Consider the following 22,013-nt stretch of genomic DNA (forward strand, 5'->3'; position numbering starts at 1 on the left):
ATATAGTCAACTCAGTAAAATCCTACCTGTCGTTTGGCCAATTTTATCTACGCAGATTACGAAACAAAAATCGACTGAACATTAAATCTACTTAACAATATGAATGCCATGTGATAACTCTGCTTATCGTGTCTCGACGAACAGTTGTTCGGTTAACTGAAACAATTACGAAACAAACAATCTAGTAAACGTAAATCTGCTTATCGCTATTCTTCCTACCGACTACTCGGCGAAACGAATAATAGGCGTAACGAAATTATACCAAACGTTGCTCGGCCAAAAGAAAAATCTGCCAATAGTTGTCTGCGAAACGAAAATCTGCGTAATGAAACTCGGCAAAACGACAGGTCACCGTGTTTGTTTGTATGTTTGTTTGTTTGTTAAAAAGTCGTGGGAAAAGGCTAGTTTGAAATAAATATAAAATTGGTGACAAACAATTGACAAAAACACTCAACTAAAACAAACACTTAGATACAACAGAGAAACGTAGATATAAGTCATAACACCTGTGTAATGTACCTGTAACACACAGTTAATACTTTGAACTTTTGATACAAGAATGTAATGAAGGCGACACGACAATTAAGAAATATTGAAAGATTGTTTTTTCCCCCTATCCCGAGATTTTCCTTTAGTAGTTTGTATTGTAAAGTAATTAATTAAATTGAAACGTTCATCTAATTTTAACGTCTTTTTTTATTGACATAAATCAATACATACTAAACTATTTAATTTTTAAAATAGATAGTGTGTCTCATTTTACACATTTTGGTTGAAAATTTTCAATCATTAGCAATTGTTTTTTTGTTTAAGTATCTTAATATACTTTAAAATATATCCTTGTTATTTTCTGCTTTGCAACTGCTTTGTCTGCTTGTAACACGTACATATTTTTTGAAAATGCACTTATTTCAATCAAAATAAGTCACACATACTCAACTAATAACAAACAAGATTGTAGTTTCGTATAGTGATGCTGGCATCAATCAATTCTATAAATAACTTTGTTTTCATCCTTTAAACCGTCATCATGGATCAGCATGCACTCGCTCATGTCGCGTGACATCGCACTGCCGTCTAAACCGCTTGCAGCAAATATTGCAAGAGAACAATTTCTCACTTGTGTGAATCCTCATATGATTAATCAAAGTAGATTTCTGTGTGAACTGTTTGTCACACACGTCACATACATGCGGTTTCTCGCCCGTGTGTATACGCATATGCATCGCTAAGTTCCGGCCTTCAGTAAACTGTTTATTGCATATGCCACAGACATGAGGTTTTTCACCCGTGTGAATCCTTTTGTGTAAGTCCAAGTGGGATCTACGTCGGAATTGCTTATTGCAAATTTCGCAGGTATAAGGTTTTTCGCCTGTGTGAATCTGCATGTGCTGGGTGAGCATGCAGTTCTGTGCAAACTGTTTCTGGCATATCTCGCAAGAAAATGGTTTCTCCCCTGTGTGAAACAGCATGTGCCTCTTCAAATCACACTTATCTCTGAACGGCTTGTTGCATATTTCACACATGTAAGGCTTGATGCCTTGGTGGATGCGCATGATGTGTTTCTCTAGATGGATCTTTTGTTGGTATTGCTTGTTGCAGATGTGGCATGTGGGCGGCGGGTCTCTTGTGTGCATGAGTTGGTGTTGTACTAAATTAGATTTGCATCGAAAGTTTTTATTACAAGTTTCGCAGGTAAACGGTTTCTCGCCCGTGTGAATTCGCATATGCTTGAGGAGATGAGACTGTTGTGCGAACTGTCTTTTACAGACTTCACACTGGTGAGGTTTCTCTCCTGTGTGAAGGAGGGCGTGTCGCTTTAGAAAACATTGGAATCGAAACTTTTTATTGCAAACATCGCAACTATACTCTTTTTTATCCGTCTTGTGGCTAGCTGCATGCTGTTTGAGACCTGTGAAAGTCTTACAAGGTTTGTCGCATATTTCACACATATAAGGTTTCTCATCTGTGTGAGTTTTTATATGTCGTATTAAAACTTTTTTGTGTGCAAACCCTTTTTTGCATGTGTTGCAAGAGAAAATCTTTTGAGAGTCACTCTGAGGTTTCTTCTCAGTTATTTCTTTGTTTAAATGACTGCTTCCAGGTTCCAGACATTTGTGATTTTGGAGATCTGATTCGTGTTCGAATATTTTATTACAAGTATAACAAAGATGTGGTTTGTTGTCAGAGAGGATGCATTCAGGTTCGTCTTTGTTTGGTACTGGTATGATCATATCAGTGTGTGGGCACGCACTTGAGGATGCTGTGGTTATGGCAATTGGTATTGCTTTGGGACACACCTCTGTTTCCTTGAGATCAATATCTTCCAGATCTTCTTGCTTTAATGGATCTGAAATTACAACAAATTGATAATTGAAAAAAAAAAATATTCGAATAACTTTTTATATTTAAACGAGTGTGAGTGGATTTAGATTGGAGTTATTTGACCAGGTTATTTTTATAATAATTGATGTATTCAAATTAATTGCAAAATAGATCCTCTGATTAAAAATACATTTTCTGTCTAGCTCTTTGTTTATCAGTCTATCTGACTATTACCTCATCACGCTTAAAATACTATGCTCAACCATTTGTTAAAAATTGGTGCACATATAGTATGAAAGCTTAGAAAGGACATTGGATAGTTTATGTCTCATAAGACAACAATAAATGAATCATTGAGGGCAGACGAAGTTTGCTAGTAAAAACTAGTAAATTATTAATGTCCTGCGCAAACCCATTGACTCAAAAAGCTCAAACTTAACTGTTATCATCATCATCATCATCCCAGCCTATATACGTCCCACTGCTGGGCACAGGCCTCCTCTCAGAACAAGAGGGCTTGGGCCATAGTTCCCACTGTACCTGTACCTGTAACTGTTATATTATAGTTTAATACTGCTGCACCACAAAAACGATATTTCTTATTAAACTACTAAACCCACTAACCACTGCCAAACAGCACATTCTAATTAGGACCGTCAAGATCCTCCAACAACTCACAAAACCGCAAGCACACTGCTGTCCATCTCTACACGAGCTTATTGTATTGTTAGTATATTGTAATTAAATATAATTGAGTGAACTACCTTGCACACAGTCTGCTTCGTCTTGTAGTCTATCATTTTCAAATACCACTTCTACTTTAACTTCATGGTACACCTCAAGCACTCCATTTGTGTCTTTAAGTTCAGCTTCGCTCTCGTCCTCCCATTTTGGTTCCATCTTCACGCACACATTTTCAAGTGACATTGTTCTTAGCGCTGGGACTTAAGTGCGGCGTTCAAACCAGTAAGGCAATACTCGATATTTACGGTTCAGATTGTGTACGCCGTAATCTAGCATCGGACATACATAAGTAATTTAAATGCTCAGTTTGTAACACTGTTAACTTCACTAACTGGAGTATGTTATAAATAATCATTAATAAACATCAGCTTCATGATGGCTGATGTAGTTATGTTTTAATTAACTATTTAGATCGACGTTTGTGGAATTTAAGGCAAGCTAAAGCCAAACAATGATTTAGCCTGATGAACTTAGTTTGATGTTTCATATGGTGTTGCCAGCTTCATTGGATTGGAATTTCTACCATACACGTTCGGATACTCGTATATCTTTGATAAAGGTAATAATGGTAATATGTAGTTTGGTGCTGCTCATTAGTGCTCCCATTGATTGGTAGCATAGCTCAAGCTAAGGAAAAAACTGGCAACACAACATTTTGCTCCTTGCTGCGGTCATAGATAGAGTAGGGTCACGTTTGGGTCACGTCTTCACGTCCATGCATAGCTGAGATGCATAGTGTTGACTGAGGGTTTTCACGGAGGCGAAATATCGCTAGATGGCGTTAGTGTCGTGAGGTCCATTCGACGTTTGACGTTTGCTTGCGATTGGCTCATTTAGTTTTTTAACGAATCACGAGCAAACGTCAATTGTCAACGGACCTCACGATACTAACGACTTGACACTTTTGACAGTTTCATTTGTCAATTTTGACTGACATTGTTTGTCCTTTATCTATAATCCTTTAAGAGCAAAGAGTATTATATAGAGAAGAGAATCCTTCCAAGCTGGTTGTCTTCATAGAAAAAATACTCGCACGCATTGTCTCTGACGGTTCGATTATAGAAAATGACAGCTTCCACGTCCCCCGCGCCTCGTACCGCCTCAATCTTGTCACTTGTCATGTTAGACATGCGGAAAAGCGTTACATTTTGATATCAGTGACTGACACAGTAAAAAGTCATCGTGACTTTGTCATGCCTGTTACTCGTGTCACTGCATGATATTTGGGACAGGTCACGGTCCTGTAATTAACGTTTTTTTGCCACACTGTTGTTTCAACGTGACTATGTCACGTCTGTTACTCATTTCACCATATGATATTGTCACGGTGCTATTATGACCGTGTTTTTGTCACACCGTTATCACACAAAAAAATATTGATCCAAAATAACCTTCACACTTTTACAGGCTTAGGATTGTCGCACACTACTCCACAACGTCGTTATTTGAGTAAGAGAGACTGCGCTAGGCACTAGGGACAGTAGGAATGGATGTGATTTTGTAACGTTGTTCTTTGGCACTTTTTGATGGCAAGTCACGGTAACAGTCACCGTGACGGTATTTTTTTATTTACATGTCTAGTCATGTTGTCAATGCCAACGACAACGTTCATTAGTATGTCTTATTAGTTTGTGTTCATTACGGTTTCAAAGTTGATCGAGTGAAGTTTTGCGTTGATTAATTTCCGTAGCCTATCAGCTCAATGTTTGAAGGTGTAATAATAGCTTGCAATGATCTACAATCTACAATAAGTGCTGTTGTGAGTTAAATTTGAGTTGTGATAGTAGGCGAAAGGATGGCATTTGATTTGGATGAGATTGCGAACTACGTCTTCAACCTAACATTGAGATTGGTGCAACATCATAAATTAAATCCTAAAATGCTCAGATATGATTCGTCTTCAAAATAATGTTATACCACCCATACAAGCGAGTGAAAAAATGTAAGACGAGATTCAGAAATAAAAGGGCAAAAATAATGTAGTATTTTATTCTTGTCTCGGATTTTTAAATATATTAAATAATGAATGTATCCAATACGAAGCCAGAAATCTTTTTTGGCATAACGATGTCACAGCTCCAAGAATTTCACAAGAATTAAAACAAAAGTAACTGTCAAAATCTATAAGCGATATTCGTATGGTGGTTTTTTTTTCTATGGATGTTACCCGTCTGAACGTTAGTTCTCTGAGTAGTCTGTGGAATCCTTCAAGTCAAGAGCGAATTCGCGAAAATAAAATACTATGTTTATAATTGTAAATATTCGTTTTAAAATTTATCTATGGCGTCGACAACGTTGAAATTAAATACGATGAAGGTGGAAGAGGAAAATAGCTTGGACAGCTTGCTGGCTTGCCGCATTTGCCTGGCCAGCGATGGAAAGTTGTTTAACATTCGGGAACGGGGCCTCGAACAAGTGTTTGTGGATATAATGGGAGCTACGGTGAGTTACTTACTATCCTGCTAAGAGAGATTCAACTCGGGATTTCTGTTTTTGCAACTTAAAACTCTTTCAAAGGCTCTTTTTCTTGACGGAATTTCATTTGATTTTCGCTGGCTGTAGCATCTCAAGGGCAGTTTTAGTGTGGTAGAACGATCAGAGTTTCATGTCTCTATACTTTTTGGGATCCTACATGGGCCCTGCGGGAATATCAGCATGAAAAGTAGCCTATGTGTTATTTCAGACATTTGGCTATCTACATATCAAGGAGTTTGGAGTAGGATAAGAATTTATGTGATTTTCACCAAATTTTTATTGAGACCACCTGTGTGGCTATGCCAGCATCATTGAAAGACTCGAAGGTCAAATTCATCAACATTTTTCCTGCTATGCCCAGATTCGATCTGTGATCTGAAACACCTAACTAAATTATTTTTACTATTACTATTCTTTTTAACCCCCAATGCAAAAAGAGGGGTGTTATAAGTTTGACCTCTGTGTCTGTGGCACCGTAGCTCTTAAACAGGTGAACCAATTTGAATGTGGTTTTTTAATTTAAAAGCAGGGTTTCTAGCGATGGTTCTTAGGTATGTTTTATCAAAATCGGTTCAGCCATTTTTGAGATATTGAACTTTGAAGTGACTATGTCGAGGGTTTTCCAACTTTTGTTAAAATTTGTGGTATATTTTGTTATAACTCTTTATTATACATAAAACATATGAAAATTACAATTAACAAGAGAAAGATATGTACAAAGGCGAACTTATCCCTTAAAGGGATCTCTTCCAGTTAACCTTTGAACATCATCATCATTTTTATCGTAAATGTTTTTTATTGTAACATTCCAGTTGTCGGTGTGTGACGGGTTCCCGCAGCACGTTTGCGTGTGGTGCCGCGCGCTGCTGCTGCGGGCCCGAGAGCTGCGCGCGCGCTGCCAGCGAGCGGAACACCTGCTCAAGGATGCACTCATCCATCAACACTATGTAAGCAATAGGCTAGGTTGCTATTTCCTAGCCTGTCAGAGGTGAGGTCCTATTTCTAGATTTTTGCCTGAGTGAAAGGGCCAACCGAAGAACTATGGTTATTCTAATTTATTGAATCAGGCGTTACGTTGCGGAGGTCCATATATGAACTAAAACAATTACTTTGCTCACCCGCGACCTTATGATAGCTATGTTTATGCAAAAATGCGAGTTCATGCAGTTCCTCCACCTCCACACTGTAAGAACACACACAAATCCCACAAACCCATCTATCACCACCACCACACTACACTGACGCGTTTCGAACTCAACCAGAGGTGGCGGAGGGTAGTGGGTGGAAGTGGAGATGGAGGAACTGCATGTAAATGTACACACATTTCTTGCATAAACGTATCTTGGCTATCATGAGCTCGCGGGTGAGCAATTAAGTAATTCAAGTTTTTATTTTTTTTATTTTTTATTTATCTCAAAATAAAGAAATACATTCAATTTATGACAAATACTTCGCCAAACTGCAAAACAGTAAGTAATACGGTATTTGACAACTCCTGATTTTGCCATATCTTAATATTATTATGAAAATATAGATATACAGATTGTTTAGCGAAGAGAAAATTTAAATCGGTTGAAAATTGGATTTAGTGATTTTTTGAAAAATCTATATACCTGTCTCTTTCTCAAACGCTTTTCTCTATGCAGCAAGTATGGCGATACTGGCGTATGACGTCACATGCCAGTATGTCTTTCTCTGTCTAATCTTGAATTTCAAACCTTTATAACTTTGTTATTTGTAAAGGTAGCTTAAAAATGGTTTTTCTTTTCGATAACAGGCATTGGGTAGTTTTAATTTATAAAACATATACAAAATAGTCAAATACCGTATTGTTTCAGTTTGTTTATCGGTTTTCTGTATTTTTGTTCTGTATGTAGTTTTGGTCTAAAGCAGGTTAAAGCTAGGTTCTCACGAGGCGATTTTAGTTGATCAACTTTAATCGGTTCACGAATTGAATAACAATCGCTAATGAGAACATGTGTTCAATAAAAGTTCATCAACTTAAAGTTGATTCCTTCTCAACTTTTGGTGTGCGAGTCGGTTAATTTTGATGACGTCACCGTGCAAGCAACAACTTGTCGAATCGAACGTGATAATGTGGCACTGTTTGCTACGGTATCCAGCAATGTCCTCGTTTGCTAATTCTCTTAGAAGCGTTTGTGAGGCTCCTAATTGATTCCTTTTTGAGATCCAAGCCCTCACCCAAAATTCTCCGTTTTTTTCTTAATACTTCCTTCCGCAAAACAAGTCTCAGTTCGTCAGTTACAACATTTCTAATTTCGCGGATAAATGTTCGCACGACTTTGTCTTGATCAATTAAAAGTTGATCAAACTAAAATCGCCTCGTGAGAACCCCGCATAACACTGCGGACTTGTCGATTTGTCTTGATCAATTAAAAGTTGATCAATCTAAAATCGCCTCGTGAGAACCCCGCTTAACACTGCGGCGATATAAGCACGTCTGGTGCTGGGTCGGAAATTTGGTGCATTGTTGAATAGACAGCAGGATAGGCAGCGCTAGCATAGTAAAAGAGAACAAGTAGGAAACAAAAGTACATCGCGCGGCTTAAATGTGTGCGCGCCGGTACGCACGCACCCGCCGCACGCACACACTGATAATTTAAGGAGGATTACAACACAATACAATACAAATATTGTTTATTGCACACCAGAAATCAGTACAAAAACTTATAATATAAACACTTAGATTCAGGGTAGACAATAGGCGGTCTTATCGCTTAAAAGCGATCTCTTCCAGACAGCCATTTGGGTACAAGAACTTATGGTTTTGTCAAACAAAAATAGGTGGCGGAAACAGAAACAGAAAACAAGAACAAACAAAAAATTTATATTAAGTTTTCTTTAGTCAAGGCTGCGCTGCCGTCGGTGCCGTACGTTTCGATTTTAGCTCGCTTGTCTTGCGCTCGCTTCGCTTTTTAAATTTAGTATAATTCATTTATTTATTTTATTTTATTTATTCAGAAACAAACAGTCTCTTATAGCTATATATATTACAATAACATTTTTATGAAAACTAGACTATAATAATAATAATAGAGCGGCAAAGAATCTGGTTTCTCTAGACACAAATCCATACTAATATACTAATTATACTAATATACTAATATATACTAATACTAATATACTAATATACTAATATACTAATATACTAATATATACTAATATACTAATATACTAATATATACTAATATACTAATATATACTAATAATATTATAAATGCGAAAGTAACTCTGTCTGTCTCTCTGTCTGTCTGTCTGTCTGTCTGTCTGTTACGCTTTCACGTCGAAACCACTGAACCGATTTTGATGAAATTTGGTATATACATATTTTGAACCCCAAGGATCAACATAGGATACCTTTTATTCCGGTAGAGGGCGCCATCGCGCGATAAACTAGATCCGCGCAGACGAAGTCGCGGGCTTAAGCTAGTATTAGATAATTTTAAGTTAACTTTCATACTAAAATTATTTGCCGGTAGGTAATTAATTAATCTAAAACGACAACCCTAAGCGTCCGCGCCGGAGTGGGCAGTTATATATGTCTGCTAACTAAAGGGTCTGAGTGTGCATACTTGTTCTCTTTTACTATGGCTCTAGTGCCTCCCCGGAATCGAACCAATGTACACCAATGACCCTAAAGCAGCGTTTCCACCAATAATGTGCGAGGGATGTGTTTGTCATCAACCAATAGAAACGCTTCATTTACACATTCTTGCACAGCACATCTCAGGTGGAAACAGCTGAGCAGAGCGAGGCGAGGTAAATGAAACGTTTCTATTGGTTCATGAAGAACATATTGCTCGCAACATATCCTCGTACATCTCTGGTGGAAACTGCTTTTAAGCTGCGCGTCCACTTCATGGGAATCGGAACGTACGCATCGTACGGGAGCGGACGGATTTGTTGCTGTGTATACATTTCTATGGTACTGCGTGCAGTGGATCGGCATTTCTTCAACTACTAATCCTAAAAAATAAATATCACGCATTTGACTAAGTCATTTAAAGTTCAAAGTCTTCCTAATATTCTTTTTTTTGTCCAGTTCTATTTTCCTAACAGACTTTTTTTTCCCAGATCACAACAAGCTTCATTAGAAGTATAGACAGAGCTTCACACAAACTGACACACACATATTCCCAAAATTGCAACAACAGAGACATTTATGTTATGAACCATGAGGACTTACAGACATACACACAAAAAAGTAACCCCAACTGGGAAGTTCCTATAGGAAATGACACTGAAATGGACATAAAAGACTTTGACACCAATGATGATTATGACGTCAAATTTGATCCTAGTCAAGACAAAGAAGATGATTTGATAGATCCTATGCCACATGACACTCCTCAAGCTAGTATAGTAGAGAGTAGTAACAATACAGTCAAAGATCCTATGCCACATGATACTCCTCAAGCTAATATAGTAGAGAGTAGTAACAAAACAATCAAAGATCCTATGCCACATGACACTCCTCAACCTAATATAGTAGAGAGTAGTAACAAAACAATCAAAGAGGAGAGAGTTTTGAAAAGAAAAAAAGTTGTGACAAATAATACGGAGAAAACAAATCGTAAAGCTAAAAAAAAGAAGGGACAAACGGGCGACCATCCAAGGTTAATACCATTCTCTACCAAAGAACATTATAAGGCATTTGAAGAGAAATATAATTTCAAGATTGTAGCTCTATCTGAAGAGGAAATGGTGAAAGAAATGGAAGCAAGGAAGGATGCTGTTACCTATAAGAACTCTGATTTTAAGTGTGATATGTGCTTTAAAGGTTTCTTTTCTTCAAGAACTCATGAAAAACATATGAAGACTCATGATCCGGTAAGCTTACCAAGTGATTATTCTGATTTTGTAGCAAGTAAAGAAATAGTTGATTAATTCAGATGTTATTTTGCTGAGGTCCATATCATTGAAAGAACAATCACATTGCACCATTTGAACAGTGCAGTCTGATTGTAGGATTGTTTGTAGCGCCTGTGGGCCCTATTATAATCAATGTATCCTCTTGTGGCCCAAGTTATTGTTTTATGAAGATGAATCTTTCTTTATGTCACTTATGAAAGAGTTCGGTGATAATACGGCCTATCGTCGGTGATATTGCAAGCATCTCCCGTGCCTAAAATATCAAGTTCCCAGAAAACTACTTTAATATAGGCTGGGATGGATGGTAGGAAATGTAGTATTTTAAAAAATGTGGTATTTCGGGAATGTGGTATTTTCGGCACGAGCGGGCGCACACTAGCAACTGGCACTGCACGGCTGTGCCATGAGTCTCCCAGTGACCCCCCGTGTGTGGTGTGGTGGCAGGCGCGGCGGCACGCGTGCCGGCTGTGCGGCTGTCGGTACTTCACGCCGGCCAGCCTGCGCCGCCACACGCAGAGCGCGCACCAGCTCAAGTTCACCTGCCGGCAGTGCGGCGAGGACATCACTGGCAAGTCAGTCACTGTCTTAAGCCGAGTTTAGACTTGCAAGAAAGATCGTGCAAGTTGCATTACATTGCGGCGCTCGATTGACCACTACAAACTCGTTGGCTTTACGGCCTCCCAATGTAATGCGACTTGCAGGATTTTTCTTGCAAGTCTAAGCTCGTCTTTACTGACAATCCGACAAATGGTCGGATTAACCACGTCAGGGCTAGGCAATGTAATTTCGGGGCACCTTTTCAGCCGTTTGAAGATCGTTCCTTTCAAGTTCCAGTTCAGTTAAGTCAACTGACAGCCTTTTTAGCCCGAAACATGTCAGGCTAAACTCGATTTGAGACTTGAGTTATCCGGGTCAATTTATTTAATTAGCGATTTTGTATAGAAATTCACTGATACTATATGTTTATATTTTGTTAGGCCCTAGTAGTGATTTCCTGGTAGTCCGGCCAGGATCGTCTCCGCAGGACGGAAGTCCTCAACGGTTAATGACATCAACTTGAAATTTGGTACGGACATTTAGTTTGGAAGACAATTCAAGTACAGTCGACAGCATTTACAATATGAATGTTGGTGTGAACAGCCATTACAACATGACTGTTGTGTCAACAGCCTTTACAACATGACTGTTTGTGTCAACAGCCCTTACAACATGAATGTTGGTGTCAACAGCCCTTACAACATGAATGTTGGTGTCAACAGCCCTTACAACATGAATGTTGGTGTCAACAGCCCTTACAACATGACTGTTGTGTCAACAGCCCTTACAACATGAATGTTGGTGTCAACAGCCCTTACAACATAACTGTTGTGTCAACAGCCCTTACAACATGAATGTTGGTGTCAACAGCCCTTACAACATGAATGTTGGTGTCAACAGCCCTTACAACATGACTGTTGTGTCAACAGCCCTTACAACATGACTGTTGGTGTCAACAGCCCTTACAACATGAGTGTTGGTGTCGGCAGGTTGAGCGCGGAGCTGCACGCGGCGTTCCACGCGGGCGCCACCTTCAAGTGCGACCACTGCGACCAGCAGTTCCTGTGAGTATACAACACGAGAGGAAATAATATAAATGATTCCCTATGGCTCTGTTTCCATCAGAGGTGCGTGAGGATGTGTTGCGAGGATTGTGTTCTTGATGAACCAATCGCTTGAAACAAAACGTTTCATTTACCTCGCCTCGCTCCGCTCAGCTGTTTCCACCAGAGACGTGCTGAGCGAGGATAGGTAAAAGAAGAATGAAGATGAAATGAATATGATGAAAAACACAATCCTCGCACATCTTTGGGGAAAACGCAACCTTAAGCCATTTCAGAAATGTAATTTTTAGGGTTCCGGAGCAAAAATGGCAAAAACGGAACCCTTAGTTTCGCCATGTCTGTCTGTCTGTCCGTCCGCGGCTTTGCTCAGGGATTATCAATATTATGTAAACTATGCCGAGAAAATGGTACAATATTTTTTTTTTTAATCTTTTTTAGGTTACCTCCCATAGACGTAAAGTGGGGGTGTTTTTTTTTTCTCTCATCCAACCCTTTAGTGTGGGGCATTGTTGGATAGGTCTTTTAAAACCATTAGGGGTTTGCTAAGACGATTTTTCGATTCATTGATTTTTTTGCGAAATATTCAACTTTAAAAAGCAATTTTTCATTAAAATCGAGCGTCCCCCCCTCCCTCTAAAATCTAAACCGGTAGGATGGTAGTAAGTATATCAAACTTTCAAGGAAAACTATAACGACTAAGTTTGCTTGATATTAGTAGCTGAGTAAATAGCAGCCTAAGGTATAAAATATACCTAAACTTGGAAGATTCCGTATAAAATACGAAATCCTTAGAAAAATATTACCTATTTTTTTCGTAATGGCTACGGAACCCTATTTCGGCGTGTACGACACGCTCTTGGCCGGTTTTTAGTTTAATTATACATATTGTAAGTCTTACCTAAGCATCACGACTTTTTTATTTAGTGGAAACTGTTTCGGCTTGGGTTTTCTGAATTTAAATATTTTTTATCTAGCCTGAATTGATGTCCCGCTGCTGGGTAAAAGCCTCCCCTCCATGTCCTCCCGATCCAAAGCAGCCTGAGGGCAGTCGTCGAGAAATACGTCCAGGTCGTCCCACCATCTCTGTCTGGGCCTGCCCCGCCCTGGCCATCCGTCCCGTCCTGTGGCACCCACTCAGTGGCATTTTTAGCCCACCGCAGTGGATGCATCCGGCTAACGTGCCCAGCCCAGCCCCACTTCAACCTGGCAGTCTTTGCACCCACATCGGCAATGCGTGTTTTAGAACGCAGCACCGTGTTCCGGATTCAAAATCAAATCATTTATTCAGTAAATAGGCCGCAATGGGCACTTTTACACGTCATTTTTTAAACTACCAGCGCTTTCGGAAAGACCATCATTGCCAAGAAGAATGCGCCGCAAGAAACTTGGCAGGAAGTCATTTTTCAACATAAAATAATTACAAATAAAATACTTAAAAACTACAGTAAGTATACAATTAAATAAAAAAAAAAAAATAGTAATAATACAGGGATGTATGGGGTCCCTTAGTTACAAAACTAAACACTAACTATTATCTACGTTCAGTGGAAGTGTAGACTGCTTCCACCGTCATAAATAAAATAAATAAAAAACATTCTGAAATTTACATTTCAGGTCAAGTAACCATTAAGCTTTTGGATTCAAAGTCAAAGTAAAGTCAAAATATCTTTATTCAATTTAGGCTATAACAAGCACTTATGAATGTCAAAAAAAATCCACCACCGGTTCGGAAAAACCTCTGCTGAGAAGAATCCGGCAAGAAACTCAACGAGGTATATATATTTTTTTTTAAAACAGGTTTACAATATTATTAAATGATATGTATACATCACAAGTATTTAACACAACTTTATTTTTAACACAGTAGGTTCGCTATTTGAAGGGATCGCTAATGCGGATCGGAATTATTTCCAAATATCCCTGTTCCAAATATTCCGAAGGCAAGCTCACGTCTGCCGCCCCCAAAGTTAGATTCGGTCGGAATTTAAGTATTCATGTTATTTTTGCTGTTTGATTCCCATTATCGATGGTCTAATCCGTGTTTTCAGTAAGAAGACATCTCGCAGCACGCACATGCGGCTGCGGCACCCGAGCGAGATAGCGGACGGCGGCACGTGCGAGCAGTGCGGAGAGACTTTCCTCAGCAGCATGGGGCTGCGTCGGCACAAGACCTGGTCGCACGACATACTGGTAAGTCGCTGTCCCACCCGCGTACTCACGTGCGATCTTTTATTGACTATAGATTTGAATTTTGTATCTGTTTGATCAGTTATATTTTTTGGAATATTATTATAAAAACTTATGCAATTTCCCAGAAACGACTTTATGGTTTAAGGCTATGGACGCACTATGCGGTAAGCCGCGCGGTTTTAGTGTGCCGTCCCTCTTCAAAGTATCGCTTGAGAAAGAGACGGCACACGCAAACCGCACGGTTAGCCACATGGTGCGTATGTATCCTAAGTCAGTTAGGTGGAACTTTAAGCTTCCCCGTGCTTTTTTGCCTTTGGCTTATCGACGATTGTGGGAAAATCACATATATATTTTTCTCACAAATTATTTCAAATACCTACATGAAACGACGGCAATGTTAGAATACTTACCTGTATCCTTAAAGGTCTCCGTCCACTGCACCGTATCACACGATGACCGTAACGAACGCGTCAAGCAAAAATATATTCTTTGTATTGATAACTATGAGACTTTGCCCACTAGCGTTCACACTACGGTCATAGTATAATACGGTGTAGTACCTTAAAAAGTTATACTTATTTGTATAATATGACAGCCCAATATCCCGACGCTGCGCTGCCGCACGTGTAAGGTCCGCTTCGAGTCGCAGGACGCCATCGAGAAACATCGCCAAGAGCAGCCCGGCGGCAAGTGCGACGACAGACACAGGTACACGCCGCCAGCAGCGTGGCCCCGCAACTCAATACATAAATCAATATCATGGGACACTTGACACCAATGAGGGCTATCGTTTTTTGTCTTTCTAGATGGCGCCACTGTTGCGTGAGGTTTTTAAGTGTGGCTTTCAAAGTCTGTTATAACGGGCGTGAAAACAAAGTTTAGATTAAAATCATATTTAATACACCTTAAAACCGTACCATAAAAATCTCGAGCAACCACAGTGTTGCGTAGTCCCGTTTTGTTCGGAAAAAAAGGAGGACAAAAGTTTCCGAAAGACAAAATTGCCTCAAAACACAGACATTCATTGCCCCGTAGCCGTAACGCATAATTGCTATAATTAATTTCAGGTAATGCAAAATATTCACAAAATTATTCTAATTATAAATAAACCCGCGTAGCTCACAGCGTAGACATTTTGATTTTTGATTTTGATTTTTTTCACCTAAAAACTATGAGATTCAACATTTCGGAGACCTCACGCTACACTAGCGCCTTTAGCGGCGAATTCATACGCGATAGCCCTCATTTTGATAATGCGAATAAAAATGTGAAAAAAGCCGTCAGGCTCCAAATGAATGAGACGGAACGATCACTGACAAGTTGGTACTCTTTTCGGTGATTGTCAAAAACAAAGTCGAATCTTATGACGTGTTAATTTATTTCGCACTCAACTCGAGATTAAACCTTAAACCTTTTAAATAAAGCTTAGTTTTCTAGTGTGTCCCATACTTTTGGCTATTATGGCTGCTACGCTACCAGTGGTGACGTGCGTGCTCCGATTTATTTGTACACGATGGATGTCCTGAGCAATTTGATCGCTCTGATTGGGTCAATGTTAATGACTATTTGGATGTTTCCGAGTATTTGGTGATCTTGACTGCTACGTACTATATGACGCTGACTGTACGACAAACACGCACATGTGACGATCAAGCCGCCGCTAAGACCCGCCACACCTGCCACCCGAACAGCGCCATCTAGTGTCCGCCACAGGAAACTATAAAGAGACTGTGGTATAGCGACATCTAGAGGTCGGCACAGAAACTACAGCGCGACGGTATAGCGCCATCTAGTGTCCGCCACAGGAATTCTCCTATTTATGTTTTTACTGTGTTTTTGTTGTGATGTAGTGTGTTTTCCTTGTCAATAAATGTTGTGAGTTTGAGTTTGAATTCACGTTCTTAATGTTTCCAATATTTGAATGTAATAAGTGTGTTTAATTTTATGTTGTAATGGTCGTATTGCAGTTCGTGTCCTCGATGTGGCGAGGTGTGTGCGAACGAACAGGATCTGCTGACGCATCGGATGGAACAGCACGGACTGGAGGTGTTTACGTGTGACATGGTATAGTATTCAGATCAGAGACGAGTGCTGTTTAATCAGTATAAAAAACTTTTTGTACAACAATGTTCCAGCTAATAACATAAATCATAACAAACGATTAGGAAACAACAAACTTCATGTTTAATGTAACACACACACTAACACTTATTAATTTCGATCTGTTACACCAGAGGCCGTATTGTCTATCGTTTCTGACTCTCGCAATCACAATGAGGGCTACCGTTTTCGCGCTCACCAGTTGGCGCCACTGTAGACAAAGGTCCTGCCTGAAGTATAGGGGTCAGTGTGTTATTGCGGGCTGTAAAACAAAATTTACATTTAAATCTTATTTAATACCTTAACATTGTACCATAAAAATATCGAGCATGCCACAGTGTTGCGTAGTCCCGTTTTTTTTCGGAATATAGGGAGGACATAGGTTTCCGAAAGACAAAACTGTCTCAAAACACAGACATTCATTGCCCCGGAACGCATATTTGACATAATTAATTTCAGGTATCGCAAAATATTCACAAAATTATTCTAATCGTGCTAATATTATAAATGTGAAAGTTTGTGAGCGAATGAGTATGTTTGTTTGCCATGGGTGTTTTAATTTAACGTCAATGTAAACCACGATGTAATTTTAGGGAATTCCCACGAGAATTTAATAAATTCCCGGAATTTCAATTAAACTGCTGTGTCTAATGATTTACGCGTGCGAAGCCGCGGGTAAACGCTAGTTATAAATAAACCCGCGTAGCTCACCCAAAAACAGTGCCATTTGACATTTCGGAGACCTCTTGCTACACTAGCGCCTCTAGCGGCGAATTCATACGCGATAGCCCTCATTAAATGACAGTTGACAGAATGGCATCCCTGTTAGTGTGTATTCTGTCGAGTGTCGAGTGTTACCAGTTTGTCCCCCCACTCCCCATGGCGCAGTGCGGCAAGTCGTTCGAGTCGCGCAGCTCCGTGGAGACGCACATGGACCGCGTGCACTTCCTGATCCAGCCGCCCAAGCTGCGCGGGCGCCGCCACCACCCGCGCCTCGCCCGGGACGCCGCCCCCGTCTGCGAACACTGCGGGAAGCACTACCAGGTACCAGCTCACTCACGCATCACTCTAAACTTTACCTACGGTGTACGGTTGTGTTGCTCTGAAGATGAGCTCTGGTTGAGTTCGAAACGTTCGTGTAGAGTGGTAGTGGTGATAGATGGGTTTGTGTGATTTACACAGACACACACGCAGACATCACGCCTGTATTCCCAAATGGGGTAGACAGAGCACACGAAGCGTTACCGCTTCGGAGCCACTTTTAGCACTTTTAGCTTTTTTTTGTGTTATTTATGTGTGTTCTTACAGTGTGGAGGTGGAGGAACTGCATGAGCACACATATCTTGCGTAAACTTAGCTATCATAAGGTCGCGGGTGAGCAAAGAAATTCTTTTAGTTCGTAGGTGATGTAGATTATTACACAAGATGCTTGGTAAACAATACATGGTCTTATAATCTGAGACATTATTTATTCGGTAAGAAGGTATTCGAAATTTGTTCTTGTTATTATACATATTTGTATACTTTATCGATTCATATTTTTGTTCGCAGTCTATGGCGCAACTCAAGACACATCTGAACACACATACGGGCATACGGCCTTTTAAATGTACTCTCTGTCCCAAAACGTATCTGACTGTACAAGGACTGAAAGTAAGTATACACTGTGTTAATAAAATAACGGATAACCTAACCAAAAAAATTTGGAAAACCCGATTTTGGCACTTCAAAGTCCAATATCTCAAAAACGGCTTGTGTGTGTGTGTGTGTGTGTGTGTGTGTGTGTGTGTGTGTGTGTTTTTTGCTACTTTTCCACGCTACAACGGCTGGAGAGATATGGATGAAATTTGGTATTTAGATAGCGAAACGTCTGTGCCTCTAGCGTGGCGTTTTCACAAAACATTCGTTTACTATTCGAGGACGTAAATCGCGCGTTCGATCGTCGATACGTGGCCGCCACATGTCCACGTTGAGGCGTTGTCACCCGTTTTCGTTACGATACGCAACTGCACTGCACTGCACTGATACTTTTTATTCACATTTCTTGAATAATTAACATTAATTACTATTTGGGATACCGAAGAATATTGACGTATATCAACTTTGTATCTTTAGTCGAATAACTTTTAGAAATCGCAATTTGGTTGGCGAATCAATCGCTTGTTGTTTTGTTTTGTCTATTCTTCTTTTTTCTTTTTCTTTTGTTAGGAGTGAGAAGGGTAAAGGAGACTGGCCTATGCCTATTTCTTTTTTATATACTGGCAACCCATTTTGTAATGTTAGTATTTCTTTTTATTTTAATTAAATAGGAAAGTATTTTTATATTTTTAAACTAAAAATTGTATCGGTCTCACTTAACTGTACTTTTTTTTAAATGTATAATGACCAGATGGTCCCTTAGGAAGACCAGCGCCGTTCGCAAGACCGGCAGATTGCTGATTTGGGACCATTTCGTGACATGCATACGTAACAATTTTTATTTTATTTTTATTATTGTTGCTGTTTTTTTTGGAAAATAGGGCGCTGTCCATTGGAGGACAATATTGCCAGTGTCTAGTAGGTTTTGCCGTTGTACGGTAAAAATTCTAGAAAACGAAATATGAGATGTAATGGTGGATGAACGATGACAGCGCGAATTCTATTTCTGTTTTTATTATTATTATTCTTATCCATGTCACTTCACGTCTTGTAATGTCACGAATAAATGTTTTCTTTCTTTCTTATACGCGGACGAAATAGTTTACGTAGCAAACCTAGGATTAGCGAGCAAGATGGTGGTAGCAATCCGGGCGGACCTTGCACAAGGTCCTACCACCTGCGTCCTGCCTGGTCCTATCGTCTGTTTCTGTTGACCCCGTTCTCCTCCGACATCATCGACATTTATCTTTACTATTGGGAATTGGACGACCAGATGGCCTAGTGGTTAGAGAACTTGACTACGAAGCTTGTGGTCCCGGGTTCGATTCCCGTGTCGGGGCAGATATTTGTATGAAAAATACTAATATTTGTTCTCGGGTCTTGGGTGTTTAATATGTATTTAAGTATGTATCTATCTATATAATTATATTTATCCGTTGCTTAGTACCCATAACACGAGCTTTGCTAAGCTTACTTTGGGACTAGGTCAATTGGTGTGAATTGTCCCGTGATATTTATTTATTTAATTGGAAAAAAGACAACCCCAATGAAATGCCACGTCGTGTCTTAGGCGCACGAGCCGTTCCACACGGGGGCGCGCAAGTGGCGCTGCAAGGAGTGTGACGCCACCTTCATGCACCAGTCCTCGCTCTACCAGCACCGCCGCTCGGTGAGTGCACACAGAGGAACTAGGACTAGGGCGACCCAAATCGGTTTACCTTTAACCCACTTGAGGCTACCAGATGGTTACCTTTACCTCAACTAATTGATCATTAGATTGTCTCCTTGGACTTATTGACACCTTGGACATTTTGACACCTTGGACATTTTGACACCTTGGGCATATTGACTCTTTGGACATTTTGACCCTTGGACATTTTGACACCTTGGACATTTTGACACCTTGGACATTTTGACTCCTTGGATATATTGACTCCTTGGACATTTTGACCCTTGGACATTTTGACACCTTGGACATTTTGACACCTTGGACATTTTGACACCTTGGACATTTTGACTCCTTGGACATTTTGACTCCTTGGATATATTGACTCCTTGGACACTTTGACGCCTTGGATGTTTTGAACCTTGGACATATTAACTCCTTGGACATTTTGACCCTTGGACATTTTGACACCTTGGACATTTTGACACCTTGGGCATATTGACTCTTTGGACATTTTGACCCTTGGACATTTTGACACCTTGAGCATATTGACTCCTTGGACGTTTTCACCCTTGGACACATTGGCTCCTTGAACATTTTGTCACTTATAATTGGACCCTCAATGGGTTGACATAAGAGATGAAGGGGCTGTTTCACCGTCCATTGGTTAGTTTTATTTGACGGATAAATGTGATGCCGTCTCCGTCTATTCGAACAAAATAAACAGAGACGGCATCACATTTATCTGTCAAATAAATTTAATCAGTGGATGGTGATACAGGGGTTGGGGTTTGTTTCATCACTCATTGATCAATTTTGGCAGATAAATGTCATACCTTCTCTGTTTGTTGGGACAAAGCAAACAGAGACGGCATCAAAGATATGTGTCACATAAAATTAATCAATCAATAGTGAAACAGGGGGTAAGTGTTAGCGCAGTTGTTTCTAATATCAGTAATGCAACCCCTCCAACCCTCTCCTTCCCTTAGTAAGCTCCAGGGAGTTGGGAACGTGCAGCCAGGTTTTTTAGCCGGTGAGTCCGGCACTGTCAGGGCCCTCCCTTCCCAGACGTCCATAATGTACTTACCCCGGCTGTACTTTATGATTTAAATAAAAAAAAGAAACTAAAAACAAAGTAAAAAAAAGCAAGGACCTAGTTTCTTTGGCTTCCAAGGCGGCTCAATAAAAAAAAAGGTATGCTGTATTTAATTTATTTCTGCGCATACAAAGTTGTGGGTAAAAGCTAATACATAATCATGTATCTCTTTCCAGCAAATACACAGCGGCGAGAGAGCGTACCAGTGCCACATCTGCTCTAAAACTTTCACGCAGTCGGGCTCGCTGCAGACACACATCAAATACGTGCACATGAAGATGCAACCGCCACCGCGCAAGCGGAACAAGAAGACTGCCGCCTGAACAGGGCCATCTAGTGCCCGACACGGGAAACTATAGTGCGGTGGCAGTACAGCGACATCTAGTGCCCGCCACAGAAAACTACGGGGCGGCGGCCGTAGTCACCACCACGGGAAACTATAAATACAGGGCGTTGGCATTATAGTGACATCTAGTGTCCGCCACGGAAAACTACAAGTACAGGGCGGTGGCAGTGTAGCGCCATCCAGTGTCCGCCACAATAAACTACGGAACCACGCAGTTTACGACATCTTGAAGTCGGTATGTGAACCTACAAGGATATAACGAGCTTCTGAATCGGTGGTTTCCTGTGTGTCACTATTTGATACAAATAAATAATACATAAGTACTTAGAAAAAGTTAAGTTTTACAAAATAAATGTTTGCCAGGTAAGTGTTGCCATACGATGTATTCGGTCAATATGTTGTTGCGATATGGCGGCCCCATGGGCTTGACGACATCTTTAACCGTTTAATGTAGGAATAAACTTTTCTACACCTAATACTAGTGTGTTTTATTTGTCTAAATTCAACGACGAGGCAGTTGAGCGAGTCAACGGGTTCGCATCTGAGAAGTATTGTCGACCCTTGATTTGAGGAACTGCTGATACAACACTCTTATTACCTTGGCAGTAGAATGGTGTGTAGATCATTTTGAGCACCGTAGTCGCTCATCTACTTTAGCTGCTGACTGTATACATGCATTTGTTTCTTAAAAAAAAATCGTAGATTTATAAACATGATAGTCTTGAAGGACTAAATGTGCCAAGAACCTGAGACCATAAACACAATATTCGTAACAGTTAGTTGTGTGTATTGTGCCATAAAAAAGTCTTCTAATAAAAAAAAAAATCTAGTAAATTTATAAAACTATCAAAATGATTATTCGCTCTAGTTCCTCTAATGAAACTCCTCAATTTCTATTTCACACGCACTGTGTGTAGGGCATGTTGTTATGTAAAGTTT

General features: G+C 40.0%; 2 protein-coding genes across 2 annotated transcripts; one reads left to right on the forward strand and one right to left on the reverse strand.

The window, feature by feature from the left end:
* Window positions 1-692: 692 nt before the first annotated feature.
* LOC141444736 (uncharacterized) lies at window positions 693-3,568 on the reverse strand. Its single transcript, XM_074110354.1, has 2 exons — window positions 3,090-3,568; window positions 693-2,350 (listed from the first exon to the last, which is right to left on the reverse strand). Exons 1-2 carry the CDS (start codon window positions 3,250-3,252, stop codon window positions 1,029-1,031), a joined length of 1,485 nt encoding a protein of 494 aa, XP_073966455.1. The 5' UTR covers window positions 3,253-3,568; the 3' UTR covers window positions 693-1,028.
* A 1,672-nt stretch (window positions 3,569-5,240) lies between these two features.
* Window positions 5,241-21,552, forward strand: LOC141444712 (uncharacterized). Its single transcript, XM_074110315.1, has 12 exons — window positions 5,241-5,511; window positions 6,357-6,491; window positions 9,640-10,395; window positions 10,882-11,009; window positions 11,964-12,038; window positions 14,087-14,228; window positions 14,824-14,936; window positions 16,196-16,292; window positions 17,217-17,372; window positions 17,880-17,981; window positions 19,537-19,635; window positions 20,905-21,552. The coding sequence occupies exons 1-12, from the start codon at window positions 5,350-5,352 to the stop codon at window positions 21,049-21,051; spliced, it is 2,112 nt and encodes a 703-aa protein (XP_073966416.1). The 5' UTR covers window positions 5,241-5,349; the 3' UTR covers window positions 21,052-21,552.
* The last annotated feature ends 461 nt before the right edge of the window (window positions 21,553-22,013 follow it).

The sequence above is a fragment of the Choristoneura fumiferana genome, chromosome 30, assembly GCF_025370935.1.
Source record: "Choristoneura fumiferana chromosome 30, NRCan_CFum_1, whole genome shotgun sequence".
Taxonomy (NCBI): domain Eukaryota; kingdom Metazoa; phylum Arthropoda; class Insecta; order Lepidoptera; family Tortricidae; genus Choristoneura; species Choristoneura fumiferana.

What these genes read in the sequence shown, in the direction of transcription:
- LOC141444736 (XM_074110354.1), bottom strand. Translation starts at nt 3,252, where the DNA reads ATGTCACTTGAAAATGTGTGCGTGAAGATGGAACCAAAATGGGAGGAC. An exon ending in CGAAGCAGACTGTGTGCAAG is followed by an intron (nt 2,351 to 3,089) that starts GTAGTTCACTCA and finishes TTGTAATTTCAG; the next exon opens with ATCCATTAAAGCAAGAAGAT.
- LOC141444712 (XM_074110315.1), top strand. Translation starts at nt 5,350, where the DNA reads ATGGCGTCGACAACGTTGAAATTAAATACGATGAAGGTGGAAGAGGAA. An exon ending in GGCGAGGACATCACTGGCAA is followed by an intron (nt 11,010 to 11,963) that starts GTCAGTCACTGT and finishes TGGTGTCGGCAG; the next exon opens with GTTGAGCGCGGAGCTGCACG. An exon ending in AGGTGTTTACGTGTGACATG is followed by an intron (nt 16,293 to 17,216) that starts GTATAGTATTCA and finishes CCCATGGCGCAG; the next exon opens with TGCGGCAAGTCGTTCGAGTC.